Below are 19465 nucleotides of genomic sequence, written 5' to 3'. Positions count from 1 at the left end.
ATGGATGCATTTATGTTGTTCTGCTTAAACCTTTAAATCCTATTTGAGTAGACGGGAGTGTAACACAATCAGGAGAGAGAAAGAAAAAAAACACACTCAGGTTTAGAGGCGTAAATTGACAAAGAATAGAAATGATAAACTTTTATGGGCAAGGAACTGCAGCGAGAAAACAGTTTCACACTGATCAGATAACAGCGTGTACGAAACTCTACATTTATTGAATACCCAGGCTGCTGCAGCTAAACAGCCATCAATACCAGGCTGGAGCAGGAGATGTAAACTGACCTAAGGAACACACATTTGTGTGAGCACGTCATGCACATACACAAATGTGAGGTTGATTTCATCAAACACAGACATACCCATTTATTTTAAAGCCACACACAGATTTTATTGGAATCATTTTTAAAAAATGCCCCCCTTGAGCATCCATTTAAAGCATACACACAATATTTTGATCTTTTTCCATAATTGGTTTCAACTAGAGAATTTTACAAATGTGAAAAATGGACACCGCACATTCTCAGAGTTTGAGGCGACTTGCTTGTTTTATCCGTCCAATAGCTCGTAACTGCAAAGTATTTCAATCCACAATGATACAAAAACAAAGAAGAGCCTCAAATATTTTCTGCATACAATATGAGCCTTCAAACCTACATTTGATGCCCCAACGGCACTGTAGTGAACAGGTTGGAAATGGGACGTACAATGAGGGAAGCAAGAGGCTATCAGTGAGAAGGAAGAGGAGGTGCATTTATTCTAAATTGGGAGAGGAGAAGAAAAAGAAGAAGAGAAAAACATCTCCACACAACAGGTGTGGAGGTGGGTGAGGTGTGACTAGTAGCAATGAAGGAGGTGTGAGAGAGAGAAGATGACCGTGCAGTCTATCAAAATGCAAAATGGAGCGTTTGGGACTATTCCCCTTGCTACTATTATCCAAAAGGGAGCTGCTCTGGTTAACATATGGTGAGGGAGAGAGTGAGAGCATGTCCACACACACACACACTCTCACACACACACACACATCATCGTTGAAGGGGCTTCTTCCAGTGATCAAAGACTAAGCTCACTCATTTAGACCAAACCAGCCTTCCAAGACATAGTAATGGGATTGGGATGGAAATGACAGCAGAATTGGCAGGAGCATGTGTGAGGGCGTGCATGTGTGCATCTTTGTGTATGTTTTGGAGGATTTATGGTGCATTTCAATTTAAAAAAGGAGAGCGTAATTCATTTTTGTCTGTGGCACTGAACCAAAGCTTACATACACACACATACCCACAGAGGGCGTACATATTTCTTCGTCATATGACCGTGGCAGGCCAAGAGACACCTATCTGTCACTATGCAGGCTCATCTCGCTCCTCCGCAGGTTATTACGACTCAATCGTGGAGCATTTGAGTGAGCCGGCGCAAACAGCACTCAGCACAGCTCAGTCCCACTGGGGCAGAGACGATAATGCACTTCTGAAATATGACACCCTTCCATGGCACCACACTCCCCTTTATGTACATCCTGCTACATATTACAGCGTGTAGAATCTATGTCAGACTCCCACGGTTTGTGTTGGTGAATCGATGCTGCCTCATCCTATGATCTGCATGACACCTGTGCATGCGGGAATTCTGCTCCAGTTGAGCTCCAACATGAGGTCATTTAAAAGGTGGGGTACTGGGACATTTTTTCTGCAAGTTCACTGAATTGGGAGCAACAAGGGGCTTTGTGCATGATGTTGATGAATGATATCAAGATTCAAGCCAAGTGCTGTGTCAACAAAGTCACCTGTGGTGTATATTTCATGCTTAACCCCATTAAATGTGCTCCATTAAAATGTGGTATGCTGTTTAAATAAGCTCTGTGTAAAATGGTTAACAACATGGGCCCGTGGCCGTAAAATTCAGCTGTCCCATTGATTATGGGGTAATAGCGGGATAGATTAATGTGTTTCTCAGGGGGTTCACGCCTCGACAATGAATCTGAATCACTCACACAGACACAGCAAGTGGAAAAGCCTCCATATCCAATAACCTGCATTTCTATCCTCGCACATATTTCACACGCCAATTACTGGTTAGTCCTTCACTAAGCTTCTTCGTGTCCTCCTCGGCAGTCTTAGATGAAGCTCCACTGACATGGCGTCTCACAGAGTTAAGCTGGATCAATTTGGGAATGTCATTTTTGGAGAGAAATAATGAAATTCAACCATCAGGTAGTGCAATGGAAAACGGAATGGAACAAATCTGGAGTCAAAATGAGAAAGTTTGGGGGAACATGCCATGAACAAGGGTGTGTGAGTGCGTGTGTGTGTGTGTGTGTGTGTGTGTTGCACCATCATAATATATTGCAAAGTCAAAGCTGTGATGGAACAGTGTTTTCAGAGCTCACACGCTCAGTATCCGCAGCCGCCGATAATGCGCCACACTACATCACTGGCATTAAATATTCAGAAGCTCAGTACAACCAGGTGAACTTGTGCACCTTCTCTCACCCAAAGCATATGAAAGGAAAATAAATATAAATCAATATAAATCATACACTTCTGTTAAAGATCATTCTGGCTAAACTAATTTACATTATGAAGTCAATTACAGTCTTCAAACTAACTGTCTGAGTTTCAAAAACATACATTATCCCTATACGTGAGCTCTGGTCCCAACTCGAGGAGGAGGGCATGCTACCTCGGGCAGCTGAGTTCTGCTGATAATGAAGTCATATAAAGTGGGAGGAACAATATGTAGTATTAATGAGACCTTTTCAGCTGCTGCCATGACAAAAATCTTTAAATGGCCTCAAGCCAAAATGAAAAAGCAATTTCCCAAACTGTATCAAATTCAGCCAACTATGCCTGTTGAATGGGTAAATAAGGAAAGCAAAATACAAAGCAGTTAGGGTAACTATTTGGAGGGGTGGGAAGGCAGGTTTAGTTTTGCAAATGGTAATACAGTAGGTTTCACTGTCCATGGTGCTTATAAGTCTCTGTTATCTCTCCAGCTGCTAAACCACCGGGGAATAGTAGCCAAAGTATTGTCATATTCATAGTTTGTTCAGTATATGGGCTTATTTCCCTCAGGAGAGACTACTACTACTACTACTACCAAAGCTTCTGAGCAGTATAAGCATCAACTTACTGCTCCTAAAAAAAGACCAGAAAGTGAATTACATCATGGCTGAGGTGTTCCCTCGCTGAAAAAGAAGGTACCATCCTCCAATGGCAAGATTTTCCCCAGACAGGCAGAGACATACATGAAATCCATTTTACAGTTATGTCATACATACTCTCACTGACTGCCCACTGCGATCCTCCTCTGAATGCCTCTTACCTGGTTATTAATGCACAGAGCAAGGTGTTTCCTCTCCCGAGCCACGGCCAGACTCCCGCTGCGCAGCCTCGCCTCCTCTCCCTGGTACATGCTTCTGGAAAGACACCGCTCAAGTTAAGACGCAAAAAAAAAAAAAATAACTCTCCAAAATATGAAATATACTACAAGCCCTCAGTATGTGAACAGCCTGTACTCATCCCTGTCCAGCTGCAGAGTGCCGTTATGCAGGATTTTATCACTCCTCAATGCATGTCGAAGCAGCGTGTGACAGGAGCTTCTCGTTTATCCTATATAAACAGTGTTTGAACACATTTCTGGCCAGGATCAGTCGGTGGATGTGCCACTAACCTGTACGTGCCGTTCCTCAGCATGACGAGCTCTCTCCCTCTCTCTCTCTCTCTGCGATCAGACAGAGATGAAGTGGACACTTTGAGTCGGGAGCAGCCGGAGAGAAACCAGACTTGGAGAAATCTCGCAGCCAATGGGACGCTGAGCGTGCGCGCGTTTTTATACGGCGCACACCGCGGGCGCGCGTGTGTGTGTGCGTGTGTGTGTGTGTGTGTGTGTGTGTGTGTGCCCACTGTGTCATTTAACTTGGCAATCGGCTTTAATCACAGCATTAATCATTCTGCGCGCCTTCTCTCTGGGGAGGGGTAATCGCATACTACAGTATCTATTTTGCCAGGCTTTTGAATGGTCTCACGGTGTGCCAATCTATTTGCTCATTCCCCAGATATGGTGTTATAATGGTTTACATCACACGGGTGTTTGCTGAGAACAGGAGGGACGCACAAGTTGAACAAACACCTGCAATATGGCACACGTCACCCTTACACAGCAGGTTAGTTAGGTGAGCTCTAAGCAGGACTCCATATATCAATGAAGGTTTAAAGTAACCAAGCCTGCAAATTAGAAATCCCACCAGCTGATCTTATGAATGGAGGATTTCAAAATCTGTCCATTAACCAACTACTACAAAAGGATCCTTCTACCAGTGTCCTACAGCGTTGTGTTCCTGCTGGGCTTGAGTCTGAACGGTGCCCTGTTGTGGTGTGTGAGCTGTCGGACGCGCCGCTGGAGCAGCACGGTCATCTACCTGACCAACCTGGCCGTGGCGGACCTGCTCTACGTGCTGGCCTTGCCCCCCCTGATCATCAGCAATGCCATGGGAGGCCTGTGGCCCTTCGGCAACGTCATCTGCAAAAGCGTCAGATTTTTCTTTTTTGTCAACCTCCACTGCAGCATGATGTTCCTCACCTGCGTCAGCGTGCACCGTTTCCTCGGAGTGTGCTTCCCCATCGCCGCCGTGCGCCTCAGGACCAGAAAACGCGCCCTCTTTGCGTCGGGCTCGGTTTGGGTCCTGGCCACCGCAGAGATCTTACCAACACTGTTCTTTGCGCACACGGGTGTGATCAACAACATGACAGTATGCTTTGAAATGACAAACCCGGGGCAGTTTAGGGTTTACTTCCCCTATGGGCTGTTTTTAGCCATAGTGGGTTTTCTGATCCCATTCCTCGTCGTTATCACCTGTTACTGCTCCATGATGAAGGTGCTTTACTGTAGGGCCGCGGACAGAATCTCCAACGCCAGGGCAGCTCGTGTGCGCAGCAAGTCCCTGTACACCCTCTTAGTTGTGTGCCTCATGTTCGTGGTGTGTTTTGTGCCTTATCACATCGCTCGGACCGTCTACTTGGTCGTGAGGGTCTACATCCCCTGGGACTGTGATCTCCTCAACGTGGTCGTGATCTCCTTCAAGGTCTGGAAGCCCGTGGTCAGCTTCAACTGCTGCGCAAACCCTCTCCTCTATTTCTGGGGCTCCGGTCGGCACCGCCAGAAGCTCCGGGCCTGGCTGTGGAGGAGGAAGAGAGTGCAGCCCAGCGCGTGTCTGGTGGATGGAGGCAGCACGAACAGGTCCGGAGGGTAGACAGCATCCATCAGATTTCTCATTAAGTGACTTTAATGGTGAGCTAGTGGGCAGCAATAACACTGGGACTGTACCAACACCGTCTCCAAGCTGTTTAATAACACTTTTTTTATTATTATAAATGTATTCGCCAACATTCAACAGGTCACAGAAGGCTGTATGCTGACTTGTGAGGTATGCCTTCTGTACGCTGACTTCTTCTGACTGATTGCAATCTATAAAACATTAAATGATCAGCAAAAAGAAGGAACTGATTGTGCAAACACTGAGCCTGCTAAAGGCGGTTATTAAAAAGCAATGGAGCTGTAAGTCACAGGTGAGATTTAACATCTGAGGGAATTGGTGCCCTCTGTCGTTTGCAGAAGGTTGAGTCTTTAAAGCAGCATCGGGGCACCATAAAGCATCCGTTCAGTTTTATGATACAAAAAATATTGTGTGGTCTCTATAAGAAGGTGAAACACCTCAAGTGCATGGCAAATAGAAAATAGGTCCAAAAATAACGTCTATGGTGATAGAAAACAGACACCCAACAACAAACACCCAGAACAGTCAGTCATGTGAGGGTTAAAAATATCTCTAAGGTAAAAAAAAAAAAAAAAAAGTGCTACAGTATCTTGTTCAAAAAGGAACTCTTTCTAAGCATCCCCTTTGTTTTAGTGCATACTTGTCTGGAGCCACAGAGCTACAGTGTTGGAGTTGCAGACAGATGAATGAAGGGCATCATTTCAGAACACTCCTGTAGGCAAGTGATGACAGATGGGTAGAGCAGTGGTCTGGGAGCTGAGAGCAAACAGGAATGAAGATAAAAGGGGAAAAAAAGACCACAGTTGAACTGGAAGAGCTGCTTGTGTGAAATCATACAATGGAGATGTAAAAACCAACCCTCCTGAATCTATAAAAAAAAAGAATGTATTTCCAGTGTCAGAATTAGAGGCTGAATGAATCAATAAATGGATTTCTGTTTGATTTGTGTCTAATCATTAGTGGTGTGTGTGTGTGTGTGTGTGTGTGTGTGCGCATACCTGTGCGCCCAGCCTGGAGAGGTATCGGTTGCGTAAGCCAAAAGCAGACATGGGTGCTAGTCTAGCAAGCTCACGCTCTGTCAATTTACTGGGTCGCCTTTTATTCCTGCAGGAATAATGTCGCCATCTTTATCATCTCTACAGCAAACACTAACATGAGCACAATTACATTAATACTACCAACAGGAAGGATTAATCATCCATAGTCTGTTGGTAAAGGCTGAGAAAATAATCCATTACCATAGGTGCTGGGGGAGGGGGGTGACTGCAGAAAGAAAAGAACTCAAATGGTTTCAAAAATGGTTTAATTAAATGTCATTGTTGCATGAACAATCTGGCATCGAATGTAACTTGGTTCTACAGAACGAGATTTTTTGAGTGACTTTCCTTCCAATCTCAGTCTTTGCATTTACAAGGGATCTTCTGTCATGACTCACTCATATCTTTTCTTGTACACAGCTCAATGACACTAAAACACTTGACACTGTTTAACACAAATAATTTGAGTTAAGACTGCACTGCTGTCACAACACAATAGTGCAAATGAGCGGCAGGTGAGGAGAGCAGCATGTTTCTGGCTGAGTGACACTGGTCATTTTAATGTGCAATCACAACATTTGAACTTAAATAGTACCAACTGCCGTCTTACACGCGTTGGGCTTTTTCCTTCCAGAGTAACTTAACACCAGACTGAGAAGTGTTTCACTGCCCTCTCTGGCTGAAAGTTTAGTCTGCTTCACTGATGTGTGCACAGAGGTGTGCTCGTCTGCACCTGTGAGCACATCAGTGATGTCACGGCGTACCGACGCACCCTAGAGTACACTTCTACATCACTGCAGCCAAGCGGGAAGTTAAACCGTGTGAGGCCGGCGGAAACAAGATTGTCAGGAGGCATCAAGTTACTTTGAATATTTTGATTACTTATTTGCCCAACTGAGGTAGTGAAAGTTTATCATCCACAGCTTTCAACCCCATAACAACACAGGGAGACAAATCTTACATTACTGGAATGGTGAGAGTCAAACAGAGCGCATGAATATTCTGTCTCACCGATCAGATGAAGCTAGCAACATTTTGGGGCAGTACCTATGAGAAGTTAATTACCTGAGCTTGAAAAGTGATTCTTTAAAACGGCCACACTCATAAAACAGTTTGTAAAAAAGTTGAATTTGTCAATATCATGAGACGGATAAAGGCATTCAAAAGCTCTTTTTCTCATCTTTCCTACCATTATAGTAATCTACCATTTGATGATATAACGGAAAATAAACTTTTATGATCCCCCGAAACCAGTGAAGAGCAGATAAATGAATTAAGAAATAAAAGAATTGAGTAGTGAAGATATAAACAGTAAATGGCTAAGCTCTTTTTCACATTATCCACCATAAAAAGGTCGATGATGCATATGATTAGAATTGAATCTGAGCTTACTCTGCCTTCAGAGAGTCCAGTAAGGAAGATTTTGGTTGGCATATATTGTGAATGCTGACAAATGATATGTGTGTGAATAAACTGCTGAGTTGGGCAAGTACAACAGTCCTGCTGAGAACAGTTTGTAAAAAGAAACATAAAAAACACATTGTAAAAAGATAAAACAGAGATACCCCTATATACATATAAAACAAAAGAATTATTATAGATATCCTATATTGTGATTTGCATTAGCACATAATAAAATCAAACACTAGTTATCAAGGATATAGGCACCTTTTCCACAGGGTATGAGTCTCATCTTTTGCTGAACATTTAAAATGGTTAAAACACTCTCCAAGTATCTTAACTTTCTTCAGTAAGTTATGTAACTTCATGCTGACACACACACACACACACACACACACAGAAACACTCACACACACACACACACAATTCAGTGGAGAGTGAATATTGGTGGAGATGAAGTCAGTACGACAAGCCAGAGAGTAACTGTGGAGTCCAAACTGAGACGTGTCATTTGTCAGTGTCCTGATAAGGACATAATAAGCTATTAATGCAGGCTTGGTTATGTAATGGCCAGGGCCAGACAGTCAGTTCTGGTGGGAAGAGCCACAGATGGCGGAGTCAGTAGCTCAGTCCCACCCCATGGCAGTTGATTGACAGCTCTGGGGTGGACAGTACAGCCTGCTGGCTCTGAAGCCCAGGACTATGCGTCTTCCCATCATCATCATCATCATCTGGAAAATCAGTTACAGCACGGACCAAAAAAGCATTAGTCTGTATTTCCACACAACAAGAGCTATAGATAATATAGGACATATGATGATAGAGAGAGAGAGAGAGAGAGAGAGAGAGAGAGAGAGAGAGAAACAAACAGGTGTAATCTCAATGCTGCTCACTGTGACCGTTGTCGAGCCAAGAATAAGAGCAGGAAGTCTGACTCACCAAGAGAATTTTTTGTTTCAAACACAATAGAAACCAACCACAGTTGGTGTGTTACTGACATGTGACGGTCAAAATATTCCAATTTCGAAAACCAAACCCCAAGTGAATGTACCATTTGGTGTGCTGATACAGCAACCGTCTCCTCCATCCTGTTGTGGTAAAGGATCTCTTTTTTCATTAACTCTTCATTTTCCTGTCTTTCTGTCATATCTATGGCAGATGTGGTCTCGTTAGTCTCTTTTGCATGAGCTCTTTGCCACCAACTAGGAAGACAAGTGAAGTCTTTAAGAAAGGCACAGTGCCGGTGCGGCTAACTTTCAGTCACAGCATTAAACTTTTTCCATTTTTATTACTTTTGTATACTGTACATGTAGCACTGATAACCTCTAAGACAGGGAAAACTATAAAATGTCCAGAACAAAAGCGCAACAATGAATTTATTATTTAAATTCTAATATCTATTTCAAATACCGGCTGTGTTCACACCTGCAGTTTCGACTAAATTTGAATACTTGGAAGTAAATTCAAATTGACAGTGATAAGTGACACACTATAGCAGTTTTGCTGTAACAACCACTCACCTCTTTAAACCCCTGAACCTTGTGAAGTAATAAAACTAGGAGCTTACACAGACGTACAATAACATGATGCACGATTCTGCAACTCTGCATGCGAATCATGTGGCTGGAGTGCAGAACATGGGATCAAAGAGCAAATCCATACACTCATCACTTGAGAGTCACTTATGGAGGAGAACATTTTTACTGACTGTAACTATCATATTGAAAATTGTGCTCAATCTGTTAAATCTTTTAACTGTATCTCACTGGACACTCACACTAGGATGGAATAGAAAATATACTGATTTCAGTATAGTGAGATAGTGATACTGCAGTGAGTTGAGCTAAGGACACATCTGTAGTAGATTAGTACAGGAGCTCTTACAAGTGCTCCTATCCAAAACATCCCGGTGCCACTTGATTATATGAGTGGGTTGTTCATTATGTTTCCGAGATGCTTGTCTATTTGTTGGGTAAGTGTGTGGAAAAGCAATGATAAGGGTGAAGGGTCAAAGCTACTCACTCTGCATCTGAAGTGGCTTCTTTCTGGAGTTTGGCTCTGGCTGCAGCCGATTGGTTTAAACCTCCTCCTGGAGAGAGAGAGAGAGAGACAGAGAGATTAAGAAGTGAGTGAGTCCGGTGGTAAGGAGAGGGGCGTGCTGGCAGAGTAAAGTGAAGACATGTCACCTGAGAAAAAGGAAGAAGTGGAAGGAGTGAGTTGGGGGGAAAGCAGAGAGGAGCAAGAGAAAAGTAAAGCAGTGGGTGAGTTCAAGGCTCCAGTCGTCTCTTACCTCTGAGATAATCCACAAAATACAGCATCACAACTGCCATCAACGCAACTGCGAGAAAGAAAGGGGGGGAAACAACGTGGAAAATCACAAACAGTGTCACTCAAAAGTGTCTAACGGGAGCTTGAAAGACTATAATCTCATAAACATACACACAGACGGACAGAAAATACTGACCACAGATGCATGTGCAGAAAAACACTTCCAAAACCAGGTATCCTCTGTTGTCTAGGATGGCTCCTGCTGCCATGGCAATGAGAGCAAGTCCCAAGTTCTGGATCGACTGCATGCTGGTGGACGAAGGCCGAAAGATCAACATCAGCGTCGGTGAAAAAAAAAAATAAAGTAATGAGCATCAAGTCACAACTGTGTTCATTTTATGAGATCAGTAAGGTACGTACAAGCCATAGGCCGTCCCCAGCTGGTGCTCAGGTACCACAAAGGCCACCATGGGCCACAGTGCACAGGCCAGTAAGGAGTAGGACACACCCAGCACGGACTGGGAAACAAGCCAGAACACACAAGTATCATTATGTTATATATTGCACAGCTGTGCACAGAATTCCAGGGTATGATGCCAAAACTGCTTGTATATTTTACGATAAAATGGTGTGAGAATAGGCACTGAACGCTTTATTGTGGACACTGAGGAGGTGCTGTAGTTAAATATTGTAAAGTAAACTGCTTTCCTGCTGTTTGCACTAAACAGAAACTTTCACGTTATAATCAAACTTCTATTATCCCATCTAACTAAGGCTGGAAGTGTACTTCACATTTAAACAAATTATGCGTCTACATAGCATATCACTAAATTTACAACTGTAAGACAATAATAATGAATTTAAAGTCAGTTTGTGTGTTGAGGAACTTGTATCTACACCCTCTATAACCGGCAGGCCTGGCATCGAGCTGGGACATCATTAACCTTCAGTCCCAGTGAATACGTTCACATTTACTAGTAGTGTAAGTCCTTCATTCAGTTCATCCTTCAGCTGTTTATGGATGTACAAAATAAAAAAGGTTGCCAGGGGCATTACCATGGCGATCCATGGGTTCCAGAAGGTGAAGGCCAGCATCATGTGAGCAGCGAGTGTGGTGATGACGGCAATTATTACCCAAACCACATTCCTCCCCGTCTTATCAACCATAAAACCCAGAACCGGAGATGCAGGGGCCGAGATGACGTACACAATACTGGGGAAAATAGAGAATGGCATGAGAGGTGAACGCTGAAGACATATGTACTGAGCATAAATATTTGAAAAGGAAAATTCCACCATTAACTCCCCATACTATACAACTCTCAGCTCAAACTCTGCTGTATCCACGCTGGAAAAGTAATTTTACCAGTTTACCAGATGTAATAACAGAATAAGAGACATGTATCCCACAAAGGTACTGCAAGAAACAGCAGCAACAGCAGACTATAATGGTGTTAGAGCCCTAAGGTGGATTACACCTGATCTCAGTTACCTGTTGACAGCTCTGGCTTCAGCAGGGGAGAAGTTGAATTTTTCAATGAAGAACACCCTGTAAATAAAACAGAAGGTTGTGGGCTCACAGTATAGAGTGCTGCTCAGCCTTTACATTGATGTGGCTGCAAGAGGAGGAGGAGAAATGGAGCGGATTCCTGCAGCAGGTAGCTCCCAGACTTCCATACATGGTTTTCCTGACCATTTGCATAACAGCTATATGCTCTGTAAGCACTGGCCCTCTGTGGAAAAACCATGTCAGTTGCTAAGTGATTTCTGAGTGCCTTTCAGTGAAGGAAATGCAGGTTGTGATAGCTTCAATTGGTTTCTTTCTCTGCAAACCCATTTGTCAAACTGCTTTCTATTTTTGAGTCCCTCGCCCTCCCTTTGTGGTTCTGTGACAACACAGCATTGTGAGGTTGCACTGTTCAGTCTTTTCTCACACGCGGGCATTGTACCTATTTAATGTTGGTCCTCTGTTTAATTCATGCCACGCAATTTTACCATCATATAATTTTGTTTGTAAAGCGAATTCCATTTTTCTTTACTCAAGGACGAGTAATGACCAAGATATTTTTGTCGAGCGCAAAACCAATTTATGCTGCCCCATCATTAAATTTCATAACAATTCTATTTTCAAAATTGGTACATAATTACAGCATTTCTCATTTTTCTCTGTTTGATCAGTTAATTGATCTTATTAACAAGCATTGTCTGCATATCCAAAGGTTCATATTAGCCTTTGCCAGACCAAAAATATAAAAACACAACAGTGAATCATTACACTGGGTGACATTTTCCATCATTACAATCAACGTGGGCACTGTTGTGTTTTGAGTCACTCCTACATAGGCTGTCCTGCTACCACACGTAGTATACTCACTAGAGCACGACATGTGTAGTACTCCACAGTGTTTACTCCTCTCTAAGCTGTGTTTGCTGTAAACTACAGGGCCAAGCTGTTTTAGCCTTTTACTAATGAAATTATGTAGAGACAATGTGTGGAATTCATAAAACAATTGGTGGTTAATGTTTTATTGTATGATAATGTTGACATTATAAAAACTAAACACTTAGTTGCCAGTTTATTAGGTACACCTGCAGAGGCTTATGTAATCCAACACAACAGTCCTGCCATAGCATTCGTCTTCTTTACATAGCTCATAATGTTGTAATGAGTAAATTCGATTATATGTGATGCTATTTATTATATTATATGTTTATTATTGAGGTTATAGTTTAAGGTGGTGTCACTTGACTACATTATATTGAGAGGTGTTTTAGGGAGTTCACAACCCAACTCGCAGAGAGAGTGATTTGCACTCAGAGAAATCTAAAAAGCCTTGTTTGGAAATACATCGAATTTGGTGAGCAGACAGCAAAACGATGGAGCCCCGAGATACTGTATTGACTGAGTAGGTATCATATAATGAATAGGCTACAGACAGGAGCTTCATGCACTGTAATTGACCAATGGTTTGATTATCATTTCCCTTTTTCATGTCAAGGAAAAGATAAATGCTGTTCCATGCTTATCACAGAACAGCTGGCTCGGAGCGCTGAATATCCATTCTATACACTGTGACATACTTACTTTATCTATCTTGTAACGTGAAGGTAGGTAGAGCTTTTAAAAGACACGTTTATGTTGAAATAAATATACCTAAACAAGTAGTTGTGTCTCTTCTTGTATTGGTTTTCCAATGGGCAAAAACAGATATTCAAATGTTTCAAATCTACGCGCCTTCTTAGGAGGAATAATTGAACAAAATTTTTGGTCAACTTTGACCAAGAATCTCGGTGCTTGGTGCAAATACTCACTGTCCCAGTCCAATAAAGGGGAAAATGGCGACATAGTAGCACACACATATGATGAAGATGAGCCACAGGGGGAAGGGGAAGTCTTTCACGTCTGTCAGCTTTATCACCTCACCTGATAAGCAAGATTAACATACACGCAGATCAGCTTGAGAGCATTATTTGCTTTCAACAGCTGTAAAATAAGAACTTCAGCTTGTCTGACAAAACAGACAATTAGCACTAAAGTAAAACTTATAAGACACATTGAACATGAACTGTTCCCGCCGTTACAAAGAAGCCACAACTAAACAGAGGACGTGCTGAAGACAATGAGGCCTGTCAAGCCACAGAGTCAATTTTAGGTTGACACCAAATGCAAAACATGACCCTGTCATGGTTCACACCGGCCGTGAAAAGCATTCTAGGGCTTATTGACAGCTGAAGCCAAAAGATAAAAAAAGACTTAGAATCAGTACCTATTTTGCCTTCTTCCTTGTGGAGGATCTTCTCAGCTCTTTTGTCAAGGAACCCCAACACCAAGGCACAGATTAATGACAGCAGGCAGGTTACACCAGCTAAGGCACAAAAAAAAAGAAATTAAAGACATAAATACAAACAGAGGAGACAAAAAAAAAAAGAGGGTGAGGAAATTTAAGTTCCAGTTAAACTTTGGTGATAAGATTATCAAGGAGTCAGAGAGTTCAAATCAGGGTGCCTGACGCCTGCTGATTGATTCTATTGATTATGTGAATTTATCTAAAATGGTCAGATTTAAGTTGAGCGGCGGCTGGGAAACAACTGCAGAGCAGTAAGCACGACTACGGAGTAACAGTAGAAAAATTAGAAAAGCTGACACATCTTCTAACACATGTGACTCATCTGAAGCAGCCAGCTGCACTTTTAGTTCTCCATACCACTTCTCTCTGTCTCTGCTGGCTGTGTTATCTGAGACCATTAGCTACAGAAAACAGGATCTAGTATCTCTAGCAGAGACTGAGATAAAGCACGTGTAACCTGAGTCTTAATGTTTAACACTTGCCAATGTCAAGCTCTCTTCTTGAGTGAAGCACAGACCCCCAGATAAAGCAAAAGCGTATACTATTTACCGATCATGAGTGATGCGCCCAGTGTGGTGTGTCCAGTGGAGCCAACAAGTTTCGCCACTTTGCTGTACACCCAGCCCATGATGTTCATGTTCACTGTGCTGCCCTTGAGACGAATGGAGAGGAGAGTGAATGGACTTAAGGAATCCTTGACAAGTGCTTTGCATAGCAGGCTCTTTACTTGGGAACTGTGTGTTCTGTTGGCAGTGTCCATACCAGTCGAGCCATGCTCAGCTGAAGGCCAAACACCAGATTGAGCTCCTTTCCTTTGAACCAGTTGACCGCATAGGTGTTCTGGGCCACAGCCAAGGACTCTCCTCCAATGCTACTCAGTGAAAAGAAAAACAGGGAGGGGGAGCGTGTAAGCTTTGTGATAGTACAAGACTAACCCAAGCTCAAGATTTCCTTTTCACAGCAGAAGGCCTGTGACACATCAGGTGTATTATACATTTTCTGGGGTGAATGTTTCGCAGACAGGGTGTGTGGTGATATCATGCATATGTAAGAATGCAGAAAAATGGCCGCTGCTATGTGAATTTGTTAGGCAGTGTTTGTAAAAATAGGGCAGCACGGTGATTCAGCGCTTCTCTCCGCATACCCCAGCTTCCTCCCACACGCCAAAGACACGCATGTAAGGTTAACTGGTGACTCTAAACTGCCTGCAGGTGTGAATGTGAGAGTGAACGGTTGTCTGTGTCTATGTGTTGGCCCTGTGATTGATGGGCAACCAGTCAAATTAACCTGAGTTAAGTGTTAAGTTAAGCTAAGTGCTACGATGGGATGGTTTTATTCCAATAGCCTCCCAGTGATCCTAAAGCGGGTATAGACAATGTATGGACAGATAGATGTTTGTAAAATAATTAGGTTTTAACAAAATGGCAGAATTATTTTCTCACCCAAATATGAAACGTCCAACCTCCATCAGCCAGAAACGATTCACCAAAGCTCCAGTGGCAAATACTACCTGTGCAGTGTGGAAACAGTGTGGAAACGTTAAAATACAGCAAATAAAAATGATCCAGTGGCCATCGATTCACGTTTAGAAACCTACCTGTCCGATGCAGACAAAGAGGGAAAAGATAATGGTTCCCAGCCTTTAAAAAAGAAAAAAAAAAACACCAAAAGATAACACTCACTGAAGATGACAAGCACAAAAGCTTCACTTTCACTTTACTTTAGGGACTATACATGAATACACAACGAACTCAAAACTGATGTGACTTATTGGTCCTTTTACCTGATGCCAAAAACCCTGTCGAGCAGAAATCCTCCAAAGAAGCAGAGGATCACATTGGGCCAAGAGTACCAGGCATAGAGCTGCATGAACTGTGCAGTGTTCAGGTTCATACTCTGGTGTGATCAGGGAGAAAGCACATCACATTTACACACATTGAAGGATATAGTGTGTGGACTGTGTGGAATAAAACCATGTAATTGTGGCAATGAAGAGCAGGTTCATTTGACTGTTCTGGTCGGGGTGTTGTGCAGATTTCACTCTTGTCCCTGGATGCAGAAGCCTGATCTGTAAAAACCCTTCACTAACGGGGGACTGCGTCTCTGCCTGAGATGAATTGTTGTATTTGTGGTGCAATACTCGGGTGCAAGTGGCATCAGAATTACCTGGATGACTTGAGTCTGGAGCGCAGCAGGGTTGTCATAACAGAAGTAGCTCCCTGGAACAAATTAACTTCATTAACAGACCACATGTATCCTGATGCTGCTTTTCTTTAACGTTACATGACGTCCAGCAGCAAAAACTACAACAATATTTAAAATGCAACTTGTCGAACTTAGTCCCAGATCTCCACAGTAGCCACTCGAGATGCTGAGGGGAGTTATGAGGTCTTATAGCTGCTCACCGAATCCCAGGAAACACATGAAGAACAGGATAACCACGCGGTGCAGGAGGTGGCTGGGGTCGCAGATGGCCGGCATGGGTCTGCCCGGGACAGACCCCTCGTCTTCGTCTCCCAGCAGGCTCCGCCGCTCCTCGTAGTCCGCCATGTTCGTTTGTTTGGGATTTGCTGGGGGAAAAGTTGACGGCAGCGAGGAAGACGGCGGATCGATCACATGACCCGGCAGACGTGTCACGTGACGTTAGCCTCGTAGCTTGTAGCCTTGTCGTCATTCTTTGAACATGTCGGCGCGCCCAGTGTCAGTGTGTCACTGTGTCCGTGTGTCTGCCAGCGTTTAGGGGGACATCCTTTACTGATTATCAAATAAACTGAGTTTGGCTTGATGGCTTTTCTATTTACTTAGTGACTGTCAAAGTTCAGGCCGCCTTTGTTCCCTTCTCAGTTTAGTTCAGTTACCTTTATTGGCATGAAAGAAATGTCAAGTATGTAAATGTGTCTCTCTGTGTGTGTGTGTGTGTGTGTGTGTGTGTGTGTGTGTGTGAATAAGTAAATCTAAGTAAATAAATTAATGCACTTTGTTCAATAGTTTGGATAGTATACAGTACAATATGAACATTAGTATGACATTGAAATAGTTTATTCCTATATACTGTATATGATGCATATCCTATATCTATATTGTCTAATTAAATTTTTTCACCAAACACACTGTTTGTATACGTTTATGTGTGTTTGTATGTGTGTGTGTGTGTGTGTGTATGTGTGTGTGTAACACATTTCATGCTGCTGCTCTCTTAATAAGGCTGTGAACGGAACTCAAGGATGCAAGCTGTCTGTGTGATCCGATTTCAGACGTGGAAGCTGGAACTTTTGCCCTGGACTGCTGAACTACTGGACTAATTTACTGAGGTTGCAGAGAGGAGGACTCTGAACAAACTGTGAACCATCATGGACAACCCTGACCACCCTCTGTACCACCAGCTGGACAGACAGCGGAGCACCTTCTCCAACAGACTGGAGCAGCTCCGCTGTCACAAGGACAGATACAGGAAGTCATTCCTGCCCAAAGCAATAACATCTATCTATCTATCTATCTATCTATCTATCTATCTATCTGTCTATCTGTCTATCTATCTATCTATCTATCTATCTATCTATCTATCTATCTATCTATCTATCTATCTATCTTATTTGGCAAGTTGCCTGTTGAACATCTAATGTGGCTCCCCTTCGCAGCAGCGACTGGGCTCAGGAGAGGGCTGAGCTTATGTGGAGGTTAAGGAGAGAGGAAATAAAACTGCACGCTCAGACTGTATTAAAGAAGTGGACACAGCTCCCAGGTCTGAAAACTGAGGCCAATGCGAAAGTGCCTTTAACCTGCACATCTCCTAATGGCCAGCAGGGGGCGACTCTGCATAAAAAAGTAGTCCGGAAGTCTATGAGAAAATTACCCTAATTCTCACTTGATTTGTGACCTCATTAAACACTTTCCTAATGAGTTCATGGTGTCAGTCACTAGTTTTGAGTCTTCCTCAATACAGCATGATGTACATTTAGTAAATTACGGTCCCATTTAGAGTAAAATAGATGATAAATGCCTAAGGACAGGACGACCTTGTGTCTAGGCTAATTAATGGGTTTTTCTTCATGACAATGAAGCTCAATGGCCTAGAGGTAAATTACATATTAAATTGGACATATTATGCAGTTTTATTTTTATTATGCTTATTCATGTTTTTTTTTAAATTCATAAATACAAATACCCTCAAACTACAAGGATCATCCATGTTTGTGAAAATGCTCCATTTAGATTTAGTCCTACTTTGTGACCTCCTGTAGCCCTTCAGTAGGCTAATGATCCGTTGCTATGTGGCTCATGCTAGCTCATGCAAACACAGCACAGAAATTGTGCAGTTTTTGCCAGCAAAAACCAACACATGACCTAGTGGATTTACTCACATTGACTGCAAAACGTGACTGTGTATGTGTGTGTGTGTGTGTGTGTGTGTGTGTGTGTGTGTGTGTGTGCGCGTGTGCGTGTGTGTCTAGGTTCTTCGCTCTCCCTGAGGTTGGGGCATGTTGGAACATAGCAGCAAGATATAGCCTCTATAGTCTCTTTCACCTCGGAATATTTTTAATTTGAAGAGCTAATTAAGATCTTTGAAAACTGCAATTAGAGAGCTGAATGTGTTAAAGTAAATGTTCCTTATGTCATTAAATGTTTTAGATTGTGGGAGGAAATGCATTTCTGTCTCAACCTTTCCTGTTGAAAGGTGATCACAGGGTGCTGTGGTTCAGTTTGTGAGTTGAGTTAATGTAAATGTGTGTATCTGTGATAACCTAAAATGTACATCCACAAATCCCCAAGAAAAGTGAGGTAAGCCTGTTGAAATGATTTTTTTTTTCACCCACTGTAAATTTGAACAGATGAACAATGTGCCAGAATAACTTTTCTGACCTAAAGCTTAAGTTTAAGCTCTGATAAGGTGCTCATAAGCCCTCTGGGGCGTCTTGACATGAAACTGTTTATAAACCTCTGCTGATTGGCACCACTAGCAGACGGACTTGACAGGTTTCTCTGACATGCAAGCTGTACCACCTTGTTTCATTAGGTCCTCCACCGGTTATTTGAAACTGTCAGCCCCCACCTCTACCTGCCCCCTATTTATCTGGCTCTTTTCTGTCCCCAACTTGTGTCTGTGCATACTGCTAGGCAACTCTATCTCCAGGGTTTATTTAATTTCCATGAATGTCATTTAGAATTTCTCATAATTCACTACTGCGGGGTCATCTGTCAGAGGATTTAATCTGAGGGTGACGAACGGTCCTTCCCCCGGCTGCAGTCGCCGCTCCGACCGCTCTGTAACTCATTAATTTCCTGCCCAAATATCAGCTTCTGTCGTAGCCAACAGAGGATGGGATGGAGGAAGATCATATTTCATTATTACATTAATCAGACCCACATGCAGACTTGATTGTAAATCAGGTGGGAGGTAACATTAATCTTGCAGAACCAGTTTGTGGATGTCCTGTAACCTGTCTTCGGGGTGTTGCAGTGTTGGAAAAAGCCAATTTGTGTTCTATATTTTTTCTCCACGGTTTCAATTTAAATCTTAATGACACTACTGCACTATTAAGAAAGACTAGCCTAGATGCCCTACTTGCAAATGCTTGCAGCCTTGCTGGGTGTTGTTAGATTTAGTTTACACTCACTGGTATCAAACACTAATCTCCAGC

At 42.8% G+C, this 19465-nt stretch overlaps 3 protein-coding genes across 5 annotated transcripts in view; 1 reads left to right on the top strand and 2 right to left on the bottom strand.

Moving 5' to 3' along the window:
- Positions 1–3692, bottom strand: part of schip1 (schwannomin interacting protein 1) — a 203805-nt gene extending 200113 nt beyond the window's left edge. The window contains exons 1-2 of the mRNA XM_070829888.1: positions 3670–3692; positions 3322–3415 (exon numbers count right to left, since the gene is read on the bottom strand). Coding sequence (XP_070685989.1) covers positions 3322–3415; positions 3670–3692 — 117 coding nt within the window. The remainder of the gene's footprint in view (positions 1–3321; positions 3416–3669) is intronic.
- A 566-nt stretch (positions 3693–4258) lies between these two features.
- LOC139200556 (P2Y purinoceptor 3-like) lies at positions 4259–5268 on the top strand. The gene has a single exon (XM_070829876.1). The coding sequence runs from the start codon at positions 4259–4261 to the stop codon at positions 5246–5248; it is 990 nt and encodes a 329-aa protein (XP_070685977.1). The 3' UTR covers positions 5249–5268.
- A 167-nt stretch (positions 5269–5435) lies between these two features.
- Positions 5436–16382, bottom strand: mfsd1 (major facilitator superfamily domain containing 1). 3 transcript variants are annotated; one of them, XM_070829893.1, is made up of 17 exons: positions 16232–16382; positions 15993–16045; positions 15610–15722; positions 15424–15466; positions 15269–15336; positions 14589–14697; positions 14376–14478; positions 13746–13844; positions 13291–13402; positions 11471–11527; positions 11035–11191; positions 10399–10496; positions 10175–10287; positions 10001–10048; positions 9733–9799; positions 6271–6376; positions 5436–6028 (listed from the first exon to the last, which is right to left on the bottom strand). In XM_070829893.1, the coding sequence occupies exons 1-17, from the start codon at positions 16374–16376 to the stop codon at positions 5969–5971; spliced, it is 1551 nt and encodes a 516-aa protein (XP_070685994.1). In that variant the 5' UTR covers positions 16377–16382; the 3' UTR covers positions 5436–5968. The 3 variants fall into 3 exon arrangements, with proteins under 3 accessions (XP_070685994.1, XP_070685991.1, XP_070685992.1); XM_070829890.1 differs by lacking the exons at positions 5436–6028; positions 6271–6376 and adding an exon at positions 7404–8441; XM_070829891.1 differs by lacking the exons at positions 5436–6028; positions 6271–6376; positions 9733–9799; positions 10001–10048 and adding an exon at positions 10082–10120 and having other exon boundaries at positions 10152–10287.
- Between the last annotated feature and the right edge of the window lie 3083 nt (positions 16383–19465).

The sequence above is a fragment of the Pempheris klunzingeri genome, chromosome 4 (genome assembly GCF_042242105.1).
Source record: "Pempheris klunzingeri isolate RE-2024b chromosome 4, fPemKlu1.hap1, whole genome shotgun sequence".
Classification (NCBI taxonomy): Eukaryota; Metazoa; Chordata; class Actinopteri; order Acropomatiformes; family Pempheridae; genus Pempheris; species Pempheris klunzingeri.
This window is presented reverse-complemented; position numbering and strand designations above follow the sequence as displayed.